The 26,083-nt window shown below is 41.8% G+C and overlaps 1 protein-coding gene and 2 long non-coding RNA genes across 13 annotated transcripts in view; 2 read left to right on the forward strand and 1 right to left on the reverse strand.

Moving 5' to 3' along the window:
• LOC116586893 overlaps window positions 1–514 on the forward strand; it is a 131,627-nt gene extending 131,113 nt beyond the window's left edge. For all 10 annotated transcript variants that reach the window (XR_004284195.1, XR_004284194.1, XR_004284188.1 and 7 more), the window contains one exon: window positions 363–514. This is a non-coding gene — a long non-coding RNA (uncharacterized LOC116586893). The remainder of the gene's footprint in view (window positions 1–362) is intronic.
• A 79-nt stretch (window positions 515–593) lies between these two features.
• LOC116586894 lies at window positions 594–16,192 on the reverse strand. Its single transcript, XR_004284197.1, has 3 exons — window positions 15,796–16,192; window positions 2,301–2,459; window positions 594–636 (listed from the first exon to the last, which is right to left on the reverse strand). It is a non-coding gene; the product is annotated as an uncharacterized LOC116586894 (long non-coding RNA).
• Window positions 16,193–17,503: 1,311 nt separating this feature from the next.
• ARL15 (ADP ribosylation factor like GTPase 15) overlaps window positions 17,504–26,083 on the forward strand; it is a 395,820-nt gene continuing 387,240 nt past the window's right edge. For both annotated transcript variants that reach the window (XM_032337414.1, XM_032337417.1), the window contains exon 1: window positions 17,504–17,659. In XM_032337414.1, coding sequence (XP_032193305.1) covers window positions 17,612–17,659 — 48 coding nt within the window. In that variant the 5' untranslated portion in view covers window positions 17,504–17,611. The remainder of the gene's footprint in view (window positions 17,660–26,083) is intronic.

Raw genomic sequence — 26,083 nt, forward strand, 5'->3', positions numbered from 1 at the left:
GCTTGGCTACTCTGCGTGCAAGCCAATGTGCAGCAAGGGACACTTACTGTCACTGCCCCCTTATGAAAACACCCCCCCCGCAAGACTACGGTCTCCCTCCCCATGCGTACAGACAAAACTTCCCTCCTTCCGTCATCTGTCCAAAAAGGATATGAGACTTGAGATCCTGTGCCCATTTTTTACTGTTTAAAAATCAATGACTCTTCTGCAAATGGATAGTGGTGATAGTTGCACAACATTGGGAATGTACTTAATGCCATTGAATAGAACACCGATAAATGAGACAGTGAGCAAAAAAAAAAAGAAAAAAAAATCAATGATTCAGAAATCAATGATTCATTCTACTCTTTTTACTTTCTCAGCACATTTACTATCAAGATCTGTATTGTATGTTTTTCCTAGAAGTCTGGCTGGCCATATCTCCTGAAAGTGTTCGAACTAGACGCTGTTAATCAAGAATGCTTACGACAACCAGCGCTCCCTGTGGGAGTGAGAGGATGGGAAGGGCTCTCCTCCGTGCAGGGATGGTGAGATGTTGATAGCTCATCTCCACATTCTAATTGTGATGCCATTTTTAGCATCTTTGTTCCCAGGCTCCTTTGTTTCGTCTTCAAGCAACTGCTCCTTGAACCTGATCTCAGCCTTCAAAAAAGAAACCAAACTTCAGTCTGCTATAATGATCATTTTTTGTTGTTAAATATAACATATGGAAAAGTGCATAAAACAGATGTGTAGGGTAATGACTAGTTACAAAATGAATACCAGTATTGAAAAAATAGAAAATTGCCATGCCCCAGAAGACCTTGTGAGTTGCTACACCTTCCTAACTTCCTTGTCCCCAGAGTAAAGACTTAATACCATAAAACCAAATTAAACCAAACCAAACAAAACCCAAAAACAAACCTGCTTTGTCCTTTTTAATTTTACACCTGTGAGTACTTCACCTAACTTAAATTTTCAACTTTATAAATGGAATCATGACGTTGGATTCAGCTTGTTCTTTAGCCCTGTCCTTTACCTTGTTCTTAACACATAGAACTGTTTTGTACATTCATACTCCGTCAGTGAGATCTTCGGAGAAAGGTGTGCCATATCAAGCATTGTGCAGCACTAAGAGATTAATTGCTTCCTAGTACTTCATTATTAAAAACTCTCTCTCCTTCTGTTACACTGATTTAGCAGAGCAGGAAATGAGATGTGCCTTTCCCCGGGGGGTGACATTCAGAATAGTTAATGAGTTAGCAGGGGCACCCATCAATCAGAACAGACAATATAGGGTGAGGCAAGGTGCAAGTGAAACTGACTGGTGTCTACTGCCTGAGTATCAACCTTGCCTGAGCCCTTACTGTTCCCTCAACTGGAATGTGCCTATCCTTCAGGGTCTATACCAGGATCCGAATCCCAGCTCAGTTTCAAACTTAACAGTATAAGGTAGACAAGTGACAAGTTCAATTTCCTTATCTATAAAAGGAGGAGACTGGGTTGGAATATTTCTTCCAGGTATGGAGTTCTATGACTGAAAGTGTCTCATTATCATGTTTGTTCCTATCACACTCGTCACTCTCTACATTCCTGCTGTGTTCAACGAGACACCACGCAAAGGTAAGCATCAGGATGCTGGAATCAGGCCCTATTTTAAGTCCTTTATATCTTATAGAGTCCTTGGAAGGTATAATTCATGGAATCTGAACGTTAAATGAACGTTTGATGGATTAAGTGCCACTTCTATGATGCCATCCCCAACTACTCTGATCTGCTCTATTTTTTCCTGAAATTTTCTATCAGTTACTTGACTTTTAATCTTAGGTTTCCTCTTAATTTTTCATTCTATGAAGTTAAACTTTCAAATGCATAATCCTCTTTCTATAAAGCAAGACACAGGAAACCCGCATCCTGTTCACAACAATATCAGAAACTAGACTTCAGAAGTGTCCTATGTTTATTGAATAAATGGTTGGCCCTCTGCCGTAGAACGACGACTCCTTCACCTACAAGGGCATTGAACACTGGCTTTGTCTTTCTGGGCTGCTGGAACAAAGTACCATGAGATCGGAGGTGGGGGGTGGGGGCTGTAAACAGCAAACATTTATTTCTCACCATTCTGAAGGCTGTGCCCTCATATGGCAGAAGGGACAAGGGACCCCTTTTATAAGGGCTCTAATCCCATTCATGAGGGTTCCATCCTCATGACCTAATCACCTCTCAAAGGCCTCACCTCCTAACACCATCATACCAGGGTTAGGATTTCAACATATAAATTCAGGAGGGACACAACCATCCAATCTTTAGCAAGCTCTTACGATGTGACTTACCATAAGGTAAAACCAACTGCTTTGGTTTTTCCATTTCAGGGCTTAGCGATGTGTCAGTCTGGGCAATGGAAGTATCATTGCATGATGTTTGATGTTCTTGAGGTGGGGCTGGGAGTTTCTTCTTCATTAGCAGAACTCAAAAAAATGCTAGTTCAAAGTTGAGAAAACATTGTCAGAGGTTCTGGGTTTAAAAAAAAAAAGAAGTTCTGGGTTTTCCTTGCTGTGGGAGTGGAGAAGGACTCTCACGGTACAGCCTCACACGGATTCTTAGTACTGCCCTGACCCGTGTCTCAGCACCTTCTGGGTGTCTGGGGGGTGACTAACAAAATCAATGAGCCGGGTGAGGCAGCTGCGTGCCTGCTCTGGCCAAGCACTGGGCTATTTATGCAAATTAAAAACAGAAGTCTATAAACTGACCCCAGCTGTACTACCTCTAATGACTGCAAGCTGGACTTGTAAGGATGTTGTTATTTTTAAAGTCATTTGTTTTTCCATGCCTGCATTTTGCTTTACCATAACACATATTCAACAAGAATTTTTCCATAAACTTTAAAGAGAGATATAATATACCCTTAGGCTAGTCTTTTCTGTAAAATTGTTGAGATAACTTCAATGTATGGGATTTTCCTCTAGCTCCTCGTCATGTCTGAAGTATTTTCATTCTTTGTGCTAAAAATGCTGGGGGTGATTGTGGTCTAGATATTTAATCACAGTGAATGGAATAAAGGATTCGCCCATCCCTGTTTCCTGGATTGAATTATTTAGGCTTAGTTTGGTTTGCTTTTAAAGTCACCTTTGGGGCTAAAACATGCAGAATGAGAGGGACAGGACTTAATATGGAAGCATCTGTTCCATGGCAGAACAAACTAAAAAGAATGCACCAGCCAAGGATCCTGGGGAGAATTCAGAACTTAGAGGGTGTAGGAGCCATGAATATGGAGAACTCTTTCCTCTCTCTCATTCTCTCTCTCTCTCTCTCTTTTTTTTTTTTTTTTAAGATTTTATTTATTTATTTGACAGAGAGAGAGAGATCACAAGTAGGCAGAGAGGCAGGCAGAGAGAGAGAGAGAAGCAGGCCCCCTGCTGAGCAGAGAGCCCGATGCGGGGCTCGATCCCAGGACACTGAGATCATGACCTGAGCTGAAGGCAGTGGCTTAATCCACTGAGCCACCCAGGCGCCCCTCTTTTTTTTTTTTTTTTTAAGATAAATAAGCCACCAGTTTGATACTGAGCAGCTGATTGTGGCCTAAACTATAGCCCTGACTGAAATTAGATCTCCCTGGAGAAGTTACAAAAGTAATATATATTCATTGCAGAAATTTGGAAGATAGCAAGAAGCTATTTTAAAAATTTATTTTAATTAGAAATCACACCCAGAGACAGCCATCATGTCTATGCCCTCTGTTTAGATTACTAGTCCTTTTTAATAACTTTTCTCAGAAAATTGTGCAGTGCAGACAGAGATTGACTTAGCAGGTCCAAAGAGAATAGAGATTGGATGGGAAGACTCTGCATCCAGGAAATGTGTACGGTGGCTCTGCCACTGTCCGTGGCCTCTCTGGGGCCAGCCCAGATAGCGATCTAAGAGCAGAGGCGTCCACATGCTCACCTGCCTCACTGCCTCCCACTCCAATCCTACCCCTCGCAAACCCAAGATCCTGCATTTTTGACCCCCTATGGCAGACAGATGATCAGCTGAGAAGCTCTGAAAAAACCCCAGCTCTGCTCCACACCCAGAGATCCTTCAACAGTGAGTCTAACCAAACTCAGTGTGAGTTTTTATGATGCTAGTAGTAGTTAACAATACTGTCTTGTATACTTGAAAGCTATGGGAGTAGAGCTTCCAAGCAGTCACCATTTGAAGCTCTTGCCCTGCCTTGTGTGAGCATCCATGAGCTGTGAGGCCTTCAGGTGGTTCTAAGGACTTATAGCTCTGTTGAATAGCACTCCATTGCACAGGAGATGCTCTTGCAACACTCAGAAGTCTTGACCCTCTTTGCCCATCCTCAGTGGCATTCAGAAACCATCGGAGAGAGCAGCTGGGTGGCTCAGTCCGTTAAGCAATTGCCTTCTGCTCAGAATTCCAGGATTGAGTTCCTCATCCCTGCTGAGCCAGGAGTCTGCTTTTCCCTCTGCCTCTCCTCCCTATGTGTTCTTTCTTACTCTCTCTCTCAAATAAGTAATAATAATATAAATAATAAAAACCTTTAGAAACCTTTAGATACATAGGGCAAGGTCAGCTCCTAAACTCCCTTTGTATTTTATAAGAATATGTCCTACTAAAAAAAAAAAAAAATATGTCCTACCATCATTTACCTAATACTGCCTTATGTTACCAATACAATAGTAGCCCATGGAGGCATCCTCAGAATTCTAGAGCCATTTTTGCCTTCCTTGTCCATTGCCTGAACATCTAATTACTTATCCACTTCTTGGTTTTGCCTTGGTAGTTGCCTTCCTCCTCTACTCATGCCTATCCCTAGTCCAGAACCTCACCTACTTATTCCTAGGTAGGCCTCGATACCTTTAAACCGAGCTATCTGATTCTAGACTTTCCCCCTACATTCTGTCCTGTTTCCTAAAAACCAATACTATTTCAACAACAATTCCTGAGGAAACTATAATAGGCCCTTCTCAGAGTTTGATTTCCTCGGCAATGGAATTTAAGCCTTATCAACCTGCCATATCTTATCTGGTCAGGATGTTCTCACAACCTTATTTTTGGGGTCAGGCTTATTCTTCCTTAAAGGCCATGCTCAGTCCTATCTTTCTCAGGCACTTAGGATGTCCCATACCCTCCTTTAAACCAAGTCCTCTATCTCAAAGCCTTCTTCCTATCACCCCACCTCTCCCCCGAAGTTTGGATTTTAGGACTTAATAGTGTTTCATTTTTATTGTGCAGTCTAGACCTTAACTGCCCTCCTGATGGGACCCAAGTAATCCTTAACAGTTCTAGGTATAAAAATTGCCTGAAGGGCTAACCGTGTGCCAGCTGCCATTCTCAGTGCTGTACAGCTTTGCATGTATTAGCTATTAATCCAAGCAATTTTACTGAGGTGGGTGCTATTATCAACATTCTACAGATAAGAAAATTAAGACATGGAGAAATTCAATAACTTGTCCAAAATCTGCCAGTTAAAGGTGGAATGTGAGTTTGAACTCACATGATATTTGTCTCCAGAATCTAAGACATTCTGCATCCCTTTAGAAACAGAGGACTTTTTGTGCGCCCACAGCAAGCCAGAGCATGAATCACATAGCACATCTTAATATTTAATTACTGTTTTCTCCTAATTAGTTGATGCTATGAATCAGATGCAAATTTATGCATCCAGTATTAAGCCACCCTATTTTAGGAGGTATGGGATTGAAACTGTTCACAGTTTCATAGAAAATATTATATCTGTGGGTCTTCCAAGTGAAATCTTTTCTGAGTAAAAAGTACATTCAAGTAGTATAAGCTCTTGCCTCCTGAAGAGATTACTCTAGATTTTGGTCATCTGATGGATTGTCTACATAGCATTTTTCTTTCCTTGGGACTGATTTAACTTGCTTAATTTTGGCTTGTCAAACACAATGAGCATGATGAATCCTTCTGAGTTACAGATTTATCAGAAACATCTGTTAATTTACTAAAAATGTACCATGGCCTGAATTGTCCCTTACCAAAGCAGGATCTAGTTCATCTGTAAACAGATTTCAGTTTCTTTCTCAAAGGTTACATCCGTGATCTCTGAAGGCTGGGACATCACTCAGTACCAATTTGCATGTTTAAACAAGTGGTTCTTGTCCTTCTTTGTTTTCTCAGTGCAAGGGATGTTTTAGTCCTTTGTAAAATTTAGCTTATCGCTTTTGATGTGATACAAAACAGTATTTCCTCCATCTGGGTCCCCATTCTGTTTTAGAATTTCAGACAATGACACAAAGTTTTGTTTACTGGCAGCCTATGGTGCATTCTACACAAAATAACAGGAAATTTTAGTAACTCAAGCAGAACTACCAAAGGAAAAGTAAGACTTCAGGAGATGACTACCACTCTCTCATTCCTATAAAATATAAATAAACATACCTTCAAATGACCAACTATCTCATCCTAGATTCAAAACAAAGGCCTTTGTCTGTAATAAGAATATTCCTCAATAGAAGCTTTCCTGTATAAAACTAGGCTGTTTTATACAACACATTGTTGTCCAGTGTATTTCATTGCTTCATTTACTTCTTAAATATTTTGAGAGTAGTTTATCAAATTTAGGATTGTGTTATGTCAAATCATTTTCACAAAATGACCTTTCATAACCTGAGAATTAAATACTTTGTTATTGCTTTGTGCTGTAAAATACCCTACAAACAATATCACTGATACCTGGGATTGACATTCCTCTATATGCTCAGTAACTGCAGTCTTTTCTTGAGAGATTTGAGGAAAGAAACAGAGACCCACTTTTTCTCCCACCAGTCAAAATAACCAATCATTCAATAACTTAATTATTTCTCAGAAGAATTTTGAGACTGAGAGAAACAATGCAATACTTAAATTCTTAATTTTGAATAAGAGTTTCATATGGTTTCACTATTATTATAATTTCCTTCTTTATCATAAATAGATGGTTGATTTGTTGAAGTCTTCCTCTGTGGGAAAATAAAATTGTTAATCATGCTATGACATGACTGAGTTATCTGAGCCTTCAGCCTTTTTTTTTTTTTAAGATTTTATTTATTTATTTGACAGACAGAGATCACAAGTAGGCAGAAAGAAGCAAGCTCGCTGTTGAGCAGAGATCCCAGGACCCTGGGATCATGACCTGAGCCGAATGCAGAGGCTTTAACCCACTGAGCCATCCAGGCACCCCATGCCTTCAGCCTTCTTGTCAAAGAGTTATCACATCTAGGATCTAATACTTTTTAAACGGGTATACAAACTGAATTCTCACTTAAAATTAGTGAATAAGATTCTGCACTATTATGGAGCAGGCAACATTTACTACTTTTCTTCCTTTCTTCCTAAATTTGTTGTAAAAATTTGGGACCAGTGAGCTTACTGATAGGAAACAAAGGGATATTTTTCCTTGATAAATCAAGTCAATCGTCTTGATACTTTGTATGTGTTGGGGAACATTTAATCTAGAGGTCTAGACATTATTAAAGTAATAATATGTTATATGGAGAACATTTATCCAAACAAGTGACCATGAGTTTAAAATCGAGAGTAGTTCTTCTAACACAGCTCTTTTCTATAATAACTTACCAGTTATTTGGACAGAATGTGAGCTGTACCTCACAACAGCTGTGTGCTCAGTAGCAACTGTTTCTGCTGCAAAGCGTAGTGACCCTGTCCTTCTGTGCGTGGTCATCTGTCACATAGAGACACAGTCTGTGTTCACTCCGTATCACTCAGGCTTTTGTTCACCGGAAGGGGTTGCAGATGTGGTTTTCACCAGCAGAAGTGGGCCAATGAGTCACACAGCCAAATGAAATGTGTCGGAGAAATTTAATGGTTAATCATTCAATTTAGTTGCAGCAGCGGAGTTTCCTGATACTCTTGACTGCTTTCACGTAGATGGCACAAATGTAGAGCTTAGTGGCTCACAAAGCCAGCCTACTTTTGCTGGACTTCCCAGCTTACGAATTCTTTTGATTCTATTTCTGAGCCACACTGGTGAAAGCCAAAGAACAATCGACATCTCATCTTTTCACTGCTCTTTGACTTAGCCTTTTGCTTAATTTCATTTCATCAACATTTAAAAAATGACACTGTAATTCCAAAGCTGGGTAATTTTCCTGAAATCTTAGGTAGGGTTGGTGGTGGAAGCAGAATTCTTCCACTTCTCCAAACTAAGTTCAAGGCATGGTCTTTGAAATACACAGCAACTCCCTAACAAAGCTTTCAGCACCCGAGAGCCCCCTGTATTGGCATTTCATCCTCATAACTTGTAGAGAGTTACCGATATTTTAGCTCCATTTTAAAAGTGGGGAAACTGAGTTCTAGAGGTTAAGTATCCTTCTCAAGGTTACGTAGCGAATAAAGCACCTGGGATTGAGACTTAGGTCTGTATGTTGCCAAAACTTGATCTTAAGTGTTCAGTTGACTGGATCAGAATTCTATAAAATACTGTCTCCCGGCATGCGATTGTGGTGTTATAAGTTAGCCATTGTCCTTTGGACCCCTTGACTTTAAAGCAAAAGGTTTAAAAAAATGGAATTACAACTGACATACACTATTATATTAGTGTCGGGTGTATAAAATGGTGATTCAGTTTTCTTACACATTGTGAAGTGATCACTAGGATAGGTCTAGCTACCATCTATGACCATAGAAAATAAGGATATTATTGATGTATTCCTTATGCCATACTTGTGACTTATTTATTCTATAACTGAAGTTTGTACCTCTTACTCTCCTATTCCTCCCACCCCTTCACCTCCCCTCCCTTCTGGCAACCATCAGTTTATTCTCTGACCAAAGGTTTTTTTTTTTTTTTTTTTTTAAGATTTTATTTATTTATTTGACAGAGAGAGATCACAAGTAGGCAGAGAGGCAGGCAGAGAGAGAGAGAGAGAGAGGAGGAAGCAGGCTCCCTGCTGAGCAGAGAGCCTGATGCGGGACTCGATCCCAGGACCCTGAGATCATGACCTGAGCCGAAGGCAGCGGCTTAACCCACTGAGCCACCCAGGCGCCCCTTTTTTTTTTTTTTAATGTTTATTGCAACTTTACTCAAAATAGTCAAAACCTGGAATGGAAACAAATGGCCACCAATAAATGCTGGGTATAATAATTGTGACGCATCTATACAATGGAATAGTACTTAGCAGTAAGAGAAACATTATGTATCTGTGCAATAACATTGGTATATCTCAAAAGTGATAAGATCTTAAAAGTAAAATGAGACAGACACAAAATAAGTCCCTATAGTGTGATTGATTCCATTTGTGGGGGAAGAATTTGTTTTAAAGGGATTATGACCAAAAGTTTTTAAATGTTTTGTCACTGTATAGGTTTGCTGTTTTTTTGTTGATATCCTTCATCAATCTAAATAAAGTTCTTTTTTATTCTTAGATTGCCCCCCTCTCCCATGAGTGTTGTTATGGGGTGCAAAGTTTATTCAAGCCCTAACTCCCGGTACTTCTGAAAGTGTATATGGAGGTGGGTCCTTTAAAGAGGTAATTATGTGAAAATGAGGCTGTTAGGGCAGGCCCCAGGCTAATCTGACTGGAGCCTTTTTAAGGAGAGGAGATGTGAAGAGATAGCAAGGTTGGGGGGTGCCCAGAGGAGAGACCACCTGAGGACAGAGAGAGAGGAAGCCATCTGCAAGCTAACAACACAGGTCTCAGAAGAAACAAACTCTGGAGTACTTTTAAGGTTGTATTTTTTTTTTTTTTTAAGATTTTATTTATTTATTTGAGAGAGAGACAGTGAGAGACAGCATGAGTGAGGAGAAGGTCAGAGAGAGAAGCAGACTCCCCATGGAGCTGGGAGCCTGATACGGGACTCCATCCCGCATCGACTCCAGGATCATGACCTGAGCCAAAGGCAGTCGTCCAACCAACTGAGCCACCCAGGTCCCTAAGGTTGTATTTTTTGTTGTTCCTTTAGGGGTCAATAAAATTTGATAGTGAATCTGTCCAGAGTGGTGCTTGTGTAGAAGGTTTTTATTTTTTTATTTTATTTATTTACTTGCCAGAGATCACAAGTAGAGAGAGGCAGGCAGAGAGAGGGTGAAGCCAGCTCCCCACTGAACAGAGAGCCCAATGTGGGGCTCCATCCGAGGACCCTGAGATCATAACCCAAGCTGAAGGCAGAGGCCCAACCCCCTGAGCTACTCAGGCGCCCCTGTAGGAAGGTTTTTAAATGGTTGTTTCTTTAATGCTAATGTGTCATTGTTCTGGACATTTGTGGTCTTTTTTTGGCCTGGAAATGCATAGTTTTGGTTTGTGGAATGTTTGCTAAAATTACTTGGTAACTTCTTCTCACCATGGCTGTCATTTCTCTTTGTCTTGAAACATCTAATTGGGTATTAGACTTCTGGACTGATACTCTAATGGTCTTTGCTCAACTGCTTCTTTATCTTTTGGGGTGTTTCCCTCAGCTTTAGTCCAGCTCTATTGAATTTACTCTTTGCCTTTATCTGGTGTCCCTGAGGTCAAGTCTTCTTTAGTTTAATCTCACGGTTGAATTTTCACTTTGGTCTTCTCTCGGGTAGTCCCTTCATGGAATGAGACATATCAGCAGGCTCAGGTGTGCATTTTTTTTTTTAAAGATTTTTATTTATTTATTTATTTATTTGACAGACAGAGATTACAAGCAGGCTCCCCACGGAGCAAAGAGCCCGATGTGGGGCTCGATCCCAGGACCCTGGGATCATGACCGGAGCGGAAGGCAGAGGCTTTAACCCACTGAGCCACCCAGGCGCCCCTCAGGTGTGCATTTTAAAGATTCCCAGCTATTTCGTGTTTTCAGTCTCCCCTAGCTCTGAGGACCAGGTGTGTCTTATTCCTGAGCTGATGGGAGCTCTGCGGTCGGAATTGGCTCACTTCTTGAAGGCTTTCCCAATTCCAGGACTTAGGCTTCAGCTTTCTTCCACTATGTTCACTGTCAATCCTTTACTCATTTTGTTTTCCAAGATGGGGAAACCATCTTAGAAAACAAAATGAGTAAAGGATTGACAGTGAACGTAGTGGCTAATGGTACCATATAGGACAGTGTAGATAGAGAACACTTTCATCTTACAGAAAACTTTATTGGACAGCACTGCTTAACACAATCCAGAGATGTCATCTATGACTACCTAGTCTATGGTATCATTCTTGTTACTGGATGGTACATCTCTTTAATTCTGTCTGGCATATATCACTAGTTGATACTTGTCCCTATCCCTAGAGATTAAGTTCCCTCTGAGTAGGGACCTTGTTTTCCTAGCATTCTTAACATACAGCAGGTGCTACATAGGTTAGTTAGAATAAATAACTGTCCAAAGTGCCTGTCCAAGGTGCCTACATGCTGGTCTTACTTAGTTTAAACTACATAGACTTAGATTCTCAGGTTGGGACAAGATCATTCTTGGTGGCACTATTGCCATGCTTTTCACTGACTTTATATTGTAGTTTCATATTCTTTCAGTTTCCCAACCCCTTGCAAGCTGTTTTGAGTCAAGTGCTAATTTTTTTTTTTAAGTGCTAATTTTTTTTAAAGATTTTATTTATTTGACAGAGAGAAAGAGACAGTGAGAGAGGGAACCTAAGCAGGGGGAGTGGGAGAGGGAGAAAGCCTGCTTCTCCCTGAGCAGGGAGCCCAATGTGGGGTTTGATACCAGGACCCTAGGATCATGACCTGAGCCAAAGGCAGACACTTAATGACTGAGCCACCCAGATGCCCCAAATGTTAATTTCTTTTTTTGTGTGTGCTAACTTTGAATTACGATATTTACATGTAAGCCTTCAAAGAGACCAAGTTGTAAATAAGCAAAGTGTCCAATTTTTAGTTAAATACCTACAAGAAAGCAACGTGTAAAAATTGCTCTAGTATATGGTGATCTCATAAAAACATGACAAGAAAGCAAACGTCTACTTCTTAAGACATGCTCAGATATGCAGGTGCCATAGTTATGTTAGTTTTCGGTACCAGAACAATTGAGCAGGTTACAGATACACAGAATGCAGCTGCAAGCTGACATGTCACTAACACACATGGTGGGTTAAGAGGCAATAATCCGCAGAGAAGATCCTGGGTGAATCTTAACTCTCAAATTATACTCCCCCCCCGCCCAACACACATTTTAAACATCTTGCTCACATACTACACTTTGGGCTCAAACACCCCTCTTCTCTCAAGTAGAGAATATCTTCTACCCAGCCATCAGTCAAAACTGATTTTTAATATGAATAAGCGACTGACCATATATAGTTCCTCTCAGTCTTCAAAGCACCTGTATTTTCAACATGGCCTTTCCCCTCCACTTCTTGAAATAAATCCCTGTAAAGTGCTTCTTGTTCCTGACAATTAAAAGTATATGGCTGATTCTGGTTTACCATCCTGATCTTTTTTTACAATCTGGTTATCAAGTAGGGCTTAGGTTCTTGGTTATTCAAAGACTTTGAAGGAACTTAATGTACTATTTCCTGTTGCATAGGATAAAGCAGTTCAGACCTTTCATCTCCAAGAAGGTTCAAAACCACCATGGATATAATACAGTTAAAATAAGTTCAGAAATTTATCCTTCTAGGTCCTAGAGTAGAAATGAGAATATAATAGAAAAAGCTTATGTTCAAGAATTTGGAGAGTGAAGGACTAATCAGACTGTGAAAAACAAATTTTTAAAAGAACTAGGTTAAATATTGAAAGAAATACCACCATATTTAAACAAACTGCTCTAGAACAATATTAATACTAAGAAAGTTTAGCTATGGACAATAAAGAGAAATGAGGAAGAGATTTGAAGAAAATCTTGTCATGAGCAAAAGAAAAGGAGAGAAAAAGTAGAGGGACAACAGGATTCAAAATTAAAGGTAGAAACCATCCAAAGGTACATCAATGGATGATGGATGAACAAAATGCAGTATGTCCGTACAATGGAACATTATCTGGCCATAGGAAAGAACGTACATCCTATGACATGGATGAAACTTAAATACTATGCAGAGTGGAAGTGTCAGTCCCCCAAAACCACATATCATAGGATTCCATTCATATGAAAGTCCAGAAAATAAATCTGTAGAGACAGAAAGTGGACTAGTGGTTTCCAAGCGCTGAGGGTATAGGTAAGGGGTGGAGGGTGATAGCTCAAAGGTTCAGGGTTTCTTTTAGAAGTGATTAAAAATATCCTAGGGGTGGCTGGGTGGTACAGTTAGTTAGGTGTCCAACTCTTGGTTTTTGGCTGAGATCACAATCTCAGGGTCCTGAGATCCCGCCTGGCATCAGTCTCCTTGCTGAGCACGGAGTCTGCTCCACGCTCTTCCAGCTTTCCAGCAGTTTTTCTTCCTTGGCTTTTGAGCTTGTTACTCCAGTCTCTGCATCTGTGGTCACATTGTTTTCTCTCCTATAGTCTAACCTCTGCATGCCTCCCCCTAATAAGGGCAGTTGTGATTGTATTTAGGGCCAGATAATCCAGGATAATCTCCCCATCTCAAAATTCTCAATTTATCACACTTACAAAGTCACTTTTGCCTTCCAAGGTACCATTCACAGGTTCTACAAATTAAGATTGGATATCTTTGGAGCCATTATCTAATCTAACACCTTGATCTTATGATATACAGGGAAAGCAAATACTTCCATGGAAATCCAAAGTGACAAGCTTGTAATTTACCCATGCCTAAGGAAGGAGATAAACTCCCAGTTCTAGAAAGAATTAAGATTTGGTGATGCAGCCCCAGGGTACTCTAATTGTATTCAAACAGTTTATAATTCTGTTTACTTCTCATCTGGCATTTGAGTTTTTCTTCCCCTATTCATACTTTTTAAAAAGTAACCTTGAGAATTCACATACAATTCACCCATTTAAAGTATACAGTTTTTGTGTATTTACAGATTTGTACAACTATCACCATTTTTAGGATTTTTAAAGATTTTATTTTATTTTTTATTTATTTATTTTTTTAAAGATTTTATTTATTTATTTGACAGAGAGAGAGATCACAAGTAGACAGAGAGGCAGGCAGAGAGAGAGAGGGAAGCAGGCTCCCCGCTGAGCAGAGAGCCCGATGCGGGACTCTATCCCAGGACCCCGAGATCACGACCTGAGCCGAAGGCAGTGGCTTAACCCACTGAGCCACCCAGGCGCCCCGATTTTTAAAAAGATTTTAAAAGAGAATGAACATGAGTGGGAGCACAGCTAAAGAACTCTCCCCTTGGGATCTCTAGAAGAAACCAGTCCTGCCAACTACTTGATCTGTTCTTTTTTTTTTTTTTTTTTTTTTTTTTTAAAGCCCCATAAGTCTCAGGACTTCTAGCCTACAGAAGTGTAAGAGAATAAGTTTATATCTTACATCACCAAGTGTGTGGTAATTTGTCATAGCGCCAATAGGAAACTAATCAGCAATGCACTACTAAGATTAAATGATCCTGGGGAGGTATCAAGGGGGATTGACAGCTTCTTAAAACGTGGTGCTGGGGTGGTGTTTGCTTGCCAGGTCTAGTTCTGTCTTCTATATTTACCCCTTGAAGTGGTGAGTCTTCATTTGAAATGTCTTGTCTTGTTTACATACTTCAAGACCCAGCAAATTCTTTTGGAAGAGGGAAGTTATCTGTTTAGAACAAGTCCATGTTCCCCAACTAGGAGTATGGATTTTTAGATATCAAACGGTCCTTAATAATCTAGTGATTAGTTCAACTCTATCTTATAGTTGAGTCAACAGAAGCCTGGAAGAAACAAGTAACCCAAACAAGCTCATCTAGCTAAGTAGTGGCAAATGTTCGTGATTGCCAGGCCACTAATCCTTAAAAATTAGACATGTGGGACTTTGATATCATCTTACTGGAGACAAAACAAGTTTAAGCTGACATGGAGATGTTTTAGACTTAAAAGTTTCTAGTTGCAAGAGTCCCATCTTTGAGCCCATTTACTCATTCCTAGAAACTGGATGAACCATGTTTAGAGTAATGACCTTCTGTTGAGGAGCATTTTAAGGTTATCTTTTAAAGGAAGGCAGAAGGCAGTTGCTCCTGAGCTGTTATCTTCCCCTGCATAGAAACCGATAGGTTTTTCAAAAGTCTGACTTGGCAGTAGTCAAGACCTCAATTTTCACTAAGACAATGGAACAGACTGTCTCTTTTGCTAACTCAGCCCTTTATCCTATTTGTAGTATGCTTATTCATGGAAAGAAAAAAAAAAAAAACAACAAACAAACAAATCCAAAAGGTTTCTGGTCTATTTGAATTATTTTTGCCAGCAAATGTGAGAGGATTGTGACTTCTGTCAATTTCAACCAATTGTGCTGTAGGTTTAGTGAAGCTCATCACTTTAGAATCCAGGTCAAAATCTCTTCTAGGGCACCTGGGTGGCTCAGTGGGTTAAAGCCTCTGCCTTCAGCTCAGGTCATGATCAGGTCCTGGGATCGAGCCCTACATCAGGCTCTCTGCTAGGCCGGGAGCCTGCTTCCCTGCCTCTCCCTGCCTTTCTCTCCCTACTTGTGATCTCTCTGTCAAATAAATAAATAAAATCTTAAAAAAAAAAAAAATCTCTTCTAAAACTATGTGTTTTTGGCATTCTGATAAATCAATCAAAATTGGATCTACTGGTTTAGTGCAATTGAGGCAAGCTAGCCCCTGAATAGGCAAAAGTCGTTGAAATTTCTGCAGAAGTTTAATTTATACAACTTTGTGTGTAAATCTAATCAACAAAGTCAAGTTCTATACTAAGTGTATATTTGTCCTTCAGTTCCTTTAAAAAAAAAAAAACCTCTGGCCACAGGAATTCTCAATATTTAGTTGAGGAAACAGGTTGGTTCAGAGAGAAGAGACCGAAAATGCCAAATCACATGGTCCACTCACCTGAAGGTCCCTGTAAGGGACTGCATTCCCCTTCCTGCACATTGATGGTGAATTCCATTGTTTGGCAGCTGCAGGTAAACTTACAGTAAGGAAATGCATTCTGGAGGACGCAAAAAGGGAAGGTGTCAAGTTAGGTGGAAAATAAAAATCCAACCCTTCAAACATTTATACAGTCGGGCAGGAAAATTCCAGCTGAAGTTTTACTATTAAAACGTTTTTGTAGGGAAGCCCTAATAATACAGGTAAGAACGATGTTTTCCGGTCTCAAACAGCGTGGGGGGCGGGGGTGGCAGTGGCTGCAGTACTTCAATCATGGGAGCCCAAGTTGGTATGTCCGGCATTGTGTGTTCTTCAGCCTGAATCTTTTTTTTTTTTTTTTTAAGATTTTTTATTTATTTATTTGACAGAGAGAGATGACAAGCAGGCAGAGAGGCAGGCAGAGAGAGAGGAGGAAGCAGGCTCCCTGCTGAGCAGAGAGCCCCATGTGGGGCTTGATCCCAGGACCCTGGGATCATGACCTGAGCCAAAGACAGCGGCTTAACCCACTGAGCCACCCAGGCGCCCCCTTACTTAGCTTCTTGACTGATTCAGACCCTCCCCCAGTTATTTACCAGGAAATGCACAAACCTCAAATGCACCTGCTTATACTCTTACCTCTTAACCAGGATAGCGGGTCACGATAGTACATGACATTGCCAGACAGCTGCTTGTTCTATCGCTCATTTTCTTTAAAGATTTTTTTTTTTTTTTTTTTTTGACAGAGATCACAAGTAGGCAGAGAGGTAGGCAGAGAGAGAGAGAGAGGGGGAAGCAGGTTCCCTGCTGAGCAGAGAACCCGATGTGGGGCTCGATCCCAGAACCTTGGGATCATGACCCGAGCCGAAGGCAGAGGCTTTAACCCACTGAGCCACCCAGACGCCCCAATCGCTCATTTTCTTTAGCGATGATGGACTTGTGCTCAGTGCAATTGGACGCCAAGCCTGTGAAGACCTGACCGCTACTTTTCCAGTGTTTGAGGTCTACCTTGTCCCTCGACTTTCTTTTTTTTCTCTCCTTTCACGTGGTGGACAGTGAAATCTGAGGGTAACCTGGTGTTCTAAGGGAGCCCCGTGGGTTACCCCTGGCTGTGTCCTAAGCTTCTGTGTACCCTGAGGGACCTCAGGCTGGAGCTGTCCTCTTCGAAGATTCACATCCTCAAGGTGGGAGGTTGGGGTTACCGCGTCACAGGCCCGCCTGTGGAGAGTACATTCCTTAGGCGCCCCCTCAGTGCTGCGTCGAGGCCGCGGAGCCCGCAGGAAATCACTCGGGAGAGCGGCGTTAGGTGTCGGTGGCCACCACGCCTCCCGCTTCAGGGCTCGCTTCCTACTGAGGGCGGGAGGGGACACTACGGCTCTCCGGCACTGGAGAACGGTTCTGCTCCGCTCCGCCCGAAGAGGCGGCTACGGGAGCACGCAGAACTCGGTCAGTTGCAGCACCGGCAGATTGTTCGCTCTTCCCCGCTCGCTCTTCCGCCTGCGCCGCCCCAGCCCCCGCCCTCCGCCCGGCTCACAGGAACCAGCGCCCTTGCCGCTCCCGCGCTTCTCGCCTGCCACCCGCAGTGGCCTGCCTTTTATAGGCACCGCAGCCAATGAGCGCTCTCCTTTCCTTCTGCCCGCCCGCCCGGCCAATCGCCGCGCCCCTTGTGTAATCTTCGGCTGTTCGGCTGCTCTCGGCTATTTTCGTTGTTGCTGGCTTTTTCAGGGGCTGCTCGCTCGCAGCCAGAGAAGCAGCTTTTTTTTCCGGGTTCGGAGCCGTTCCGGATGCTTTAGGCTGCCGGATGTCTGATCTCCGGATAACTGAGGCGTTTCTGTACATGGATTATCTGGTAGGTGAGGGACAGGGGTGGAGTGTCGTCTCTCGGAACCCGACGTGCCCGATGTCCCTCCGCCTGGAGGAACAGCCTTTTTGCTAGCTTTCTTTGGGATGGGATGCCTTTGGGGTTCTTTCTCCTGCAGCCTGCTCTGGAGCTGTGCTGGGACTCCGAGGGGCGGCCGGCGGGGCGGAGGGGGTGGTGGAGCTGACAGGTAAAGGTGCGGCCCCGGTCACCGCGCTGCGGGGAGGGGGCGTGCTGGGGGTGCCGGAGAGATGGGGCCGCGGCGGCGGGGCGTCCTCTGCCCGCGATCAGGTTCTTTGCTTCCCTCTGCGCTCACCGAAAAGGACTTTCTTTCCGGGGAGGCAGGAGTTTTGTGCTGTCTCTTTAGCAGAACTCCAGGTACTATTAAAGAGCCATAACCAGAATGGCTTACTAAGTGCCCGGCAGCCCCGGTCATTTGGTTGTTATTAGATCTCTAAAGCTATGACCTCGGTCGTGGCGAGGGTTTAAAAGCACATTACCGTAAAGTAGACGGGACTAAACTACATCGCAGCCTGCTCGGGACTGGGTAGGGCAGGCATTGTCCCACTGTACCTCTTGTGGGTGCATGTGGCTTTTACCCTGGATCCCAGCTGCTTTTTAGGCCGGGCTTGTGCTGAGAAGTTTAGGTGGGAAGTGTCAGCACAATGCTGGGGCTGAGCAGTATTTTAATAATGCACTCGTGTTTTTGTGGAATTATGCAAGCATCCTGTATTGTTCCAGAAATTCTCTTTCTCCGGAGCTGCATGTGTGTGTTCAAGGGGAACCTCACTGACATTGGCTGTGTTCGATCCTATACAATTACCAGGTTTACCTTGTTAGCTCAGACCGCAGTTACGTAGAGTTGCAGTAGCTGGCTAAAAACATTGACCCTTCTGTGATCTTGTTGGACACATGCAGTGGATTTTACTATGGATTGTCCTGGCAGAGATTTGCCGTTGCCTTCTAGGAATTAAACTTAATGCTCTTCTAAGAAAGACTGTGTGAAGCTTTCATGATCAAGAAATGCTGGATAAGGACGGGTTTTGTACTGTTTTCTTGTCTTTGGACTTAACTCTAGTTTATGTGAAGTAAATGTTTCCCCTAAAGCTTAATGGCTTGTTTTTGTCTTCTGGGGAAGGGTGGTGATTGAAGTTAACGCACGACCTTGTGAATGGAGCAGAGAGAAAAAAATTGAGTTCAAATTCTGTTTTGTTCATTTGTTGATGTCAGTTATCTTTGTGATAAAGGGACATTATCCACCTACACCTGGAGCCAGTTATAGAGGTTATCTGATTGTCCGTGTCCTTTAAAATTCAGAGTGCCCTGTAGGTTAAAAGTTGCCAAGTGTTTTAGATTTTCTAAATCAAGTAACTGATTATTTTGTAGCTTGCCAGGTAAAATACAATACTATGGTTTTGTTTTGTAGTCCACTCAAAGCCAAAGTTTGTTGAGAATAATTCCAAATAGGAAAGGGTGACATTACCTGTACTACTAAAAGCTAATTTTATATACTTAAGTAATTCCTATAAAGGAAGTCTGGTGGTTCTGATCATTGTATTTCTTTAGTGGATGAGTTTTAAGTTTACAAATAGCATCACAAAACCAAGGTGTCAAAACCACCAAACCACTTGGGGTTCGGGGATTGAAAATTGGTGATTACTCAGGTTAATTTCTAGGTGGATTATCTAAAGGTGGTGAATGATTTGTTAGTGGGGCTTCAGGGTACCTAAAAAGCAGATTAATTTGTTTGGCAGTTTATTAACAGGCTTGTGTTAAAATCAGTGGGCCCCAAATTTGACACAGCCTTTTGGTTTCACCTGCCACGCCCCCACACACCTTACTGCACTGGTACTAAAAAATATAATTTTGTGACTTCAAGCTTAAAAAATTACAACTGCAGTGAAGCTGTTAAATAAAAACTTAAAGGAAATAAGTCATTTTGTATGAGTGTGCCAAGCATCCCCTGTGAAAACATTTAAGACAGTCCTTAAACATGAAGTCCAATTTTTCAGTCCAGTTTCAGTTAAAAGATACAACTCTTCAGAGTCATGCTTTTGTATTTACTTCTCACCAACACAGAAAATGACGTGCCACACATTCCATTCTTCTTGCCTTTCAAATTGATTCATTTGCTTATATGTAATCTTTATATGGTGTCTATTAAAAAACAATTTCTAGAAAAAAATCAGTTCTGTTGACTGCATCTGGCATTTTATTTTTAAAATCAATTCTCAAGTTCTTTGACTTCCAGAAAAAAATGCTCCTTTCTTGACAAGATTGGCTCTTCAGGTTTTGCTGGGCTTGTGGAGTAGAGCTCCCTGTCCACTTGACAAGAATACTGGTGTATGCTAGCTTTTCTTTTTTAATCGGTGCTTGACTTTTCTTGTTGCTGCTGTTGGAAGCTGGAAGAGGGAGCTCTGTGTGTGTATTGTCCATTGTTCTTTGGATGGAATGTCATCACTTAACCTTTTTTACTTCGAGATTAGAAAGGAAGAGAAATGGGAGAAAGGTAGGTGCTATTTTAATAGCTTATAATAATAGTACTGTGGGTATTGAAGCAAGTGATGTAGCTGTCTGATCTTTGAGGTTGTTGATTTTCTTAAAAATAAATATTCTCAATTAGAGGTGACCAGTAAGGTAAGGGACAGGGATCATGCTGTAATATTCAAGATGGAGTTTTTTAATTCAGTTCAGGGATATAGTGGTAATTTGCTAATTCTAAATAAATATCACCCAGTGCCAGTATTTGTTGAATTGAATCACTGAGATGGAGGGACAGCCCTACTTTTCTCACCAGTTTCTAAACTGAGACAAGATAAAATCTGTTTGGATTAGGTGTTTTGTTCTGGGGAATGCAGAATGTATCCTTTACACTTCAAGATTATCAAGATACTTTGTTTGGCCTGGGTGACCATTTAAATATAAAAACCTCATGTTTTTGGTTAAGGAAATTGGCTTAGAAGGCCACACACCTTTTCTCCACCTTCACCTTGGACTTGAAAGGCCATGGTCATACCTGTCGGGTCTGTGGATAAAGATTTGGTATTGTTCCAACAGGCAGTACTGGCATCTTACTCTCTCTTGACAGGTAGAACCAGCCAGGGAGTAAGGTAGGAGAAAATCTAGTTGTAACGAAAGAGAAACATACCTACCAGGTTTTCCCGGTGGGTTGGACAAGATCAACTTCTAGATTCAGTTTCATATTTTCTTTCTGTCCTAGCTCTTGTTGACTGGTTAGAATTTTACCTTTTCCCCCCTTCTGCCATCAAAATAGTAAAATGCATTCTGCTTATGATAATTAAATGAGATCATGGAGGGAAAGAAAGGGATTTATAAGCAACACCTTTCTCCCCCCACCCCCCCATATAGAATGTTATTGTATTGTGATTACATCGCTTATTTTTAAGACCTTAATGATTTCTTACTGGTAAATGCTGGTTTTTTTTTTTATTTTTAATTTTTTTTTTTTAATAAACATATAATGTATTTTTATCCCCAGGGTACAGGTCTGTGAATCACCAGGTTTACGCATTTCACAGCATTCACCATATAGCACATACCCTCCCCACTGTCCATATTGGGCTAACTTTTAAACTAGTGCTAGTATATGGAAAGATTTGGAGTAGTAATCAGCAAGTAGGATGTCATAAGACCCTTGTTATTTTAATATTATTTCATCCATTCAGCAAATATTCATGGAACTCCCTGCTTTGTGCATGGCCCTGAAAGTCCTGGGAGAATGAGCTCCTAGCTGAGGTCCCCTTGGCGGTAGGATGGCCAGGCCTGTGGCTCTAGGAGAGTCCATGGCAGGACAGGATGTCAAAGGTGCATCAGAGAGAAGGTAGCTTCTGATGTGCTCCCTGGCTTACTGGTAGGTTTCTTGTTTTACATGTTTTTGTTTTATTGTGAACTAAAATGCAGAGTTAGAGTTGAAAATGTGGCAACTGAAAATGGTTGATGAGTCTTGGATGCTAATTGTCAACTTAGGATCATTGCATTTGTATACTGTGTTTAGAATTTAAGGCCAGCGTTTTAGATTTCCCATATAGATTGGTGAACCTGGCCTAGTTTCTTGGTCCAAGGCTGTACCTGCCATTATAAAGACTAGGGTGTCAGGGGAGAAGATTGGGTGAGAAAGTCAGCACAAGTACATCACCATCTACAGAATAAAAACCAACTGATCAAGATCAGAAACTCATGATCTGCTTGGAACAACAGAGCCTATAGGTCCTAGTAAGTTGTAAATGTGCCTATTTGAAAAGAGGAGTAAAGGCACATTTGGATTTTATTTGGTGCTTGGTTAAATTTGAAGTGTGTGTTTAACCCTGAACGAACATTATAAATTGTATGTTCTGACTGTGGTCAAATTGACTATAATATAGAGGCCAAACAAGTTTTATTCTTAACTGTATGTAAATATTCTTTGAATCATAAGATTAATGCAAGGATAGATCTACCATCTGGACTTGGAATGGCAAAAAAAATTGAAGAACATCTGTACCATTAAGCAGGACCTTCGACTTGGAGGCATTTGCTCTGTTTCTCCAGCTTCTGTTGCTGCAATTTCAGAAGTCTGGAAGTGGGAGTCCTAAGGAAAGTCCCACAGGAGGAATGATTCACGGTCTCTGGGAGCCTAAGCCATGTGCTTGCTGGCATGCTTGGGGTGGAGGGAGTTCACTTATAGAGCGCTTACTGTGTGCCAGATAACTTGTAAATGAATGCTTTCCCACGTAATGGCATTAAAACAGGGCTCAGAAAGGTGGTGTCCTTTCCCCAAGTTCACACAGCTAAGGAATAGAGCTGGGTTTGTAGACTTCTTTCAGCCTGGTGTTGAAGCTGTTGGGAGACCATTGAAATTTTTACAGTGTATTTCATGTAATTACTGTGCGGCTGCTTAAGTAAAGGGTAAAAGGAAAAAAACCAAACCAAACCAGGGGTCTAGAGGAGGCTGACCAGGGTTCCCTTGTTCTCAAGAACTTGGCTTTGCTAAGAGACTGTTAAGGAGAAGGCTGAATATGAACAACTGCGTTGTGTCCTGAGCTTCTTGTCTCACAATATACTGACTCTGGTCACTGAGGTGACTGACTGTCACCATCTAATGATTCATCAAGTGACCACAAATGGATTTCTCAGCCACTCTGTTAGCCCTCTTCTGTCACTGCAGGGGCACCCTCTTGCCTGTCACAAGTTACAGTTCTTTTCTGAAGAGGTCACTGAGACTGAGGACCTAGTTGTCCGACCTAGTTGTCCGTTTGTCTGAGGCTTGCTGTGCTCCCGCCACGTGCTGCCTGGGAAGTGAGACTGTCCCAGCAGACACGAGGCCCCTAGCAGTGTTGCTTATGGATTTCAGTTGGGCACACTCCCCTGATACTCACTATAAATAATTCGTTTTTGAGGTAGACTGGGAAGAAGGAAAGACTTTTAGGGAAGTTCTGGTAAGTGCATGGCAGAGAGCAAGGAAACAGCAGCTTCCTCTTGATAACTTCTCACAAATGGAATTACTTATTTTCAGGTCTACAGCCCCCTTTAGTTATGCTGTAGTTCCCCGCCCCCACCCCGTACCCCCGCCCCCGCATCTATCTGCCCTAATGCTTCCAGTGTTTGGGTGAGTCTAGAAAGCTGAGCTCTTGTTGACCTTCATTTCCAGTGTCTACAGAGTGAGTGAGTGAGCACATTTATTTCCAGCAGGGCTGCCTTCAGGGGCACGTGGCTGTGGGAGACCAGGCTTCGAAGGACCCTACATTTGGTTTAATTCTCTGGGCTCGACCATCCTCTGAATCTTTGATGCTTTGCAAAACATTTTCATTTTGCCCTGGGCCTCACAAATTATGTAGCCAGTTCTGACTTCTAGTGCTGACATCAAGACGTGTGGATAGCCCTTGAATGGCCCCAGGGTGATGGCTGTCCTTGGAGTCTGTTTCCTTCATCAGATCAGGGCAGGGTCCCTGACCACCTTGATCACCACCACCAGGATCAGAGGGGACTGTGCACCAAGTATGGTGCAAAGTGTCTTACTCCTGTCCTCCCATCGGTCCTGTTAACCAGAGACTACCGACTTACAATACGCGCGGCCTTAGAAAAGAGGGAACTTGAGGGTCAGTGAGATTGGAGTGTGGGGGCTAGAGGGTGAGCCCAGCTTGGTGAATTCCAAGCCCATTCCCGGAAAAGTGTGGTCCCGGCTACCTGGTGATAGCTGAGAGGACATGAGAGCGGCAGCAGGAATCACAGACCTGATACTGGGAACTGACAGGTCTCTTGTCCTGTGGCTTTTTGGGAGAAGCCCTGGCAGGAGTGTAGGGACACCCCAGTTCCTGCTGGGGGCAGTGGCGTGGCTTTGTGCCTTCAGGTGAGCCGCTGACTCAGGAATTCTGCTTTCATTTGTATAACTACCTTTCTCCACTCTTTTTTTGCATAAACATTGGTGCTCTGCTTTTTGGCTCACAGCCAAACACACCTACATGGTTTGGGGAGGACCCATTTGGAAAGTCAGATTTGCCGGCCAGTCTCATTTATCAGGTTCCTTTGTACCTAGATTTGCTGGGCATTGGTCTGACCTCTGGACTGCTGCTCAGGGTTGAGGTATTATCTCACGGAATTATGTCCCTGTCTCCTTGAGAGGGATTCTTGGGTGTTTCTGAGCTGGTAGCTGCTTCCCTGGCCTTACTCTTGGAGAAGTGGATGACCACCTAGAGTCCTCCCAGGGCCACTGATTGAGGCACCAAAGGACTGTACTGGTTCCTAATCATGGAGTCAGGAGCTACAACAAAATATAGCTCTTTCAAAGTTTTATTTTATTTATTTTATTTTATTTTTTTTAAGATTTTATTTATTTATTTATCAGAGAGAGAGAGAGAGGGAGAGCAAGCACAGGCAGACAGAGTGGCAGGCAGAGTCAGAGAGAGAAGCAGGCTCCCCGCCGAGCAAGGAGCCCGATGTGGGACTCGATCCCAGGACGCTGGGATCATGACCTGAGCCGAAGGCAGCTGCTTAACCAACTGAGCCACCCAGGCGTCCCACAAAGTTTTATTTTTAATATTCAGAAAAGTACAGAAAATAATAAAACCTACTTCTGTGTACCTGCCTACCTCTCTGATGAACAGTTGTTAACATCTTACCATTTTAGCTCAAAACTGCTTTAAAAAAAAAAAAACAAAAAAACCTTTAAGGCTAGAGCTAAAGCCTGCTGCTCCCCCTTTTCTGTACTGAAGTTAGTGGGTGTCATTCTCATGCATTGTTTTTGCATTTTTACATTTGCATGAATGTATAAAGAATATACTAACAATAGATTAAATATAATTTTACAGAAATTGTAACCTGCCACCCTTCTTGAAAATTTTTTGTTTTGAGATCAATAAATGTTACTCATATATATCCATAGATACTTGTTTTTTGTTTTTGGTTTGGATAATACCATTTATGCTTTTGTATGTAGATCTTATTTGCATTTTGTGAGCAGCTCAGAAGAGCATAGGTGTTGGTTTTGAGGCATGCTTTGTAGATGTTTACTTGTTAGTACTACACAGTGAGTCCTATAAATGAAATTTCATTTGCATTTCAGTATTAGGCTTCCTGTCTTACAGTTGATAACAATCATTTTGTAATCCTATTAACATCTCTGCATGTGTACACCTGTTCTTGCCAGTGAAAGACCAGATTATTTTGGTAACATATTATTAAAGTAAAAGAAATTTGGAAAGCACAGTGGGGGGAAATTGTAATCCAGTAACCCAGAAAGAACCAGTTAACATTTTCATCATAATGAAGATAGTTTCATAACCTGCTTTTTTACTTGTATGAATACTTAAAATTTAAGTTTCTCTTCATTAGTTTCCTGCATTATATACTGACAAACCATAATTTTTTTTTTTAACTAATCACCTTTCCATTGAATATTTTCTATTCCAATTTTGGCTGTTATAAATAACACTGAAATGAATATTCTGCATAAATTCTGGATATTTTATGCTAGTGTATTATAAGGAGTGGTAATTTTTTTTTTTAAAGATTTTATTTATTTATTTGATAGAGACACCGTGAGAGAGGGAACACAAGCAGGGGGAGTGGGAGAGGGAGAAGTAGGCTCCCCGTGGAGTAGAGAGCAGGATGCAGGGTTTGATCCCAGGACCCTGGGATCATGACCTCAGCTGAAGGCAGACACTTAAGAGACTCATTCACCCAGCCGCCGCAAGAGTGGTACTTAAATAAGTCTTGTGCCAAAAAGCAATTCCAGTGCCAAGTAACTTTAAAAATTGGATCAAAGTAAAACAAGTTTCTATATTGTACAGCCTTTAATATGCAGATTACATGGTGAATCTCTAAAAGAGGGATTATTGCATACAGTGTTTCTAATCATTTGGGGTGTTTCTGCTTATGATCAAATTCTAGAAGTAGAGTTGTAGGGTCCAAAGGTACCTG

The sequence above is a fragment of the Mustela erminea genome, chromosome 3 (assembly GCF_009829155.1).
Source record: "Mustela erminea isolate mMusErm1 chromosome 3, mMusErm1.Pri, whole genome shotgun sequence".
Lineage (NCBI taxonomy): Eukaryota > Metazoa > Chordata > Mammalia > Carnivora > Mustelidae > Mustela > Mustela erminea.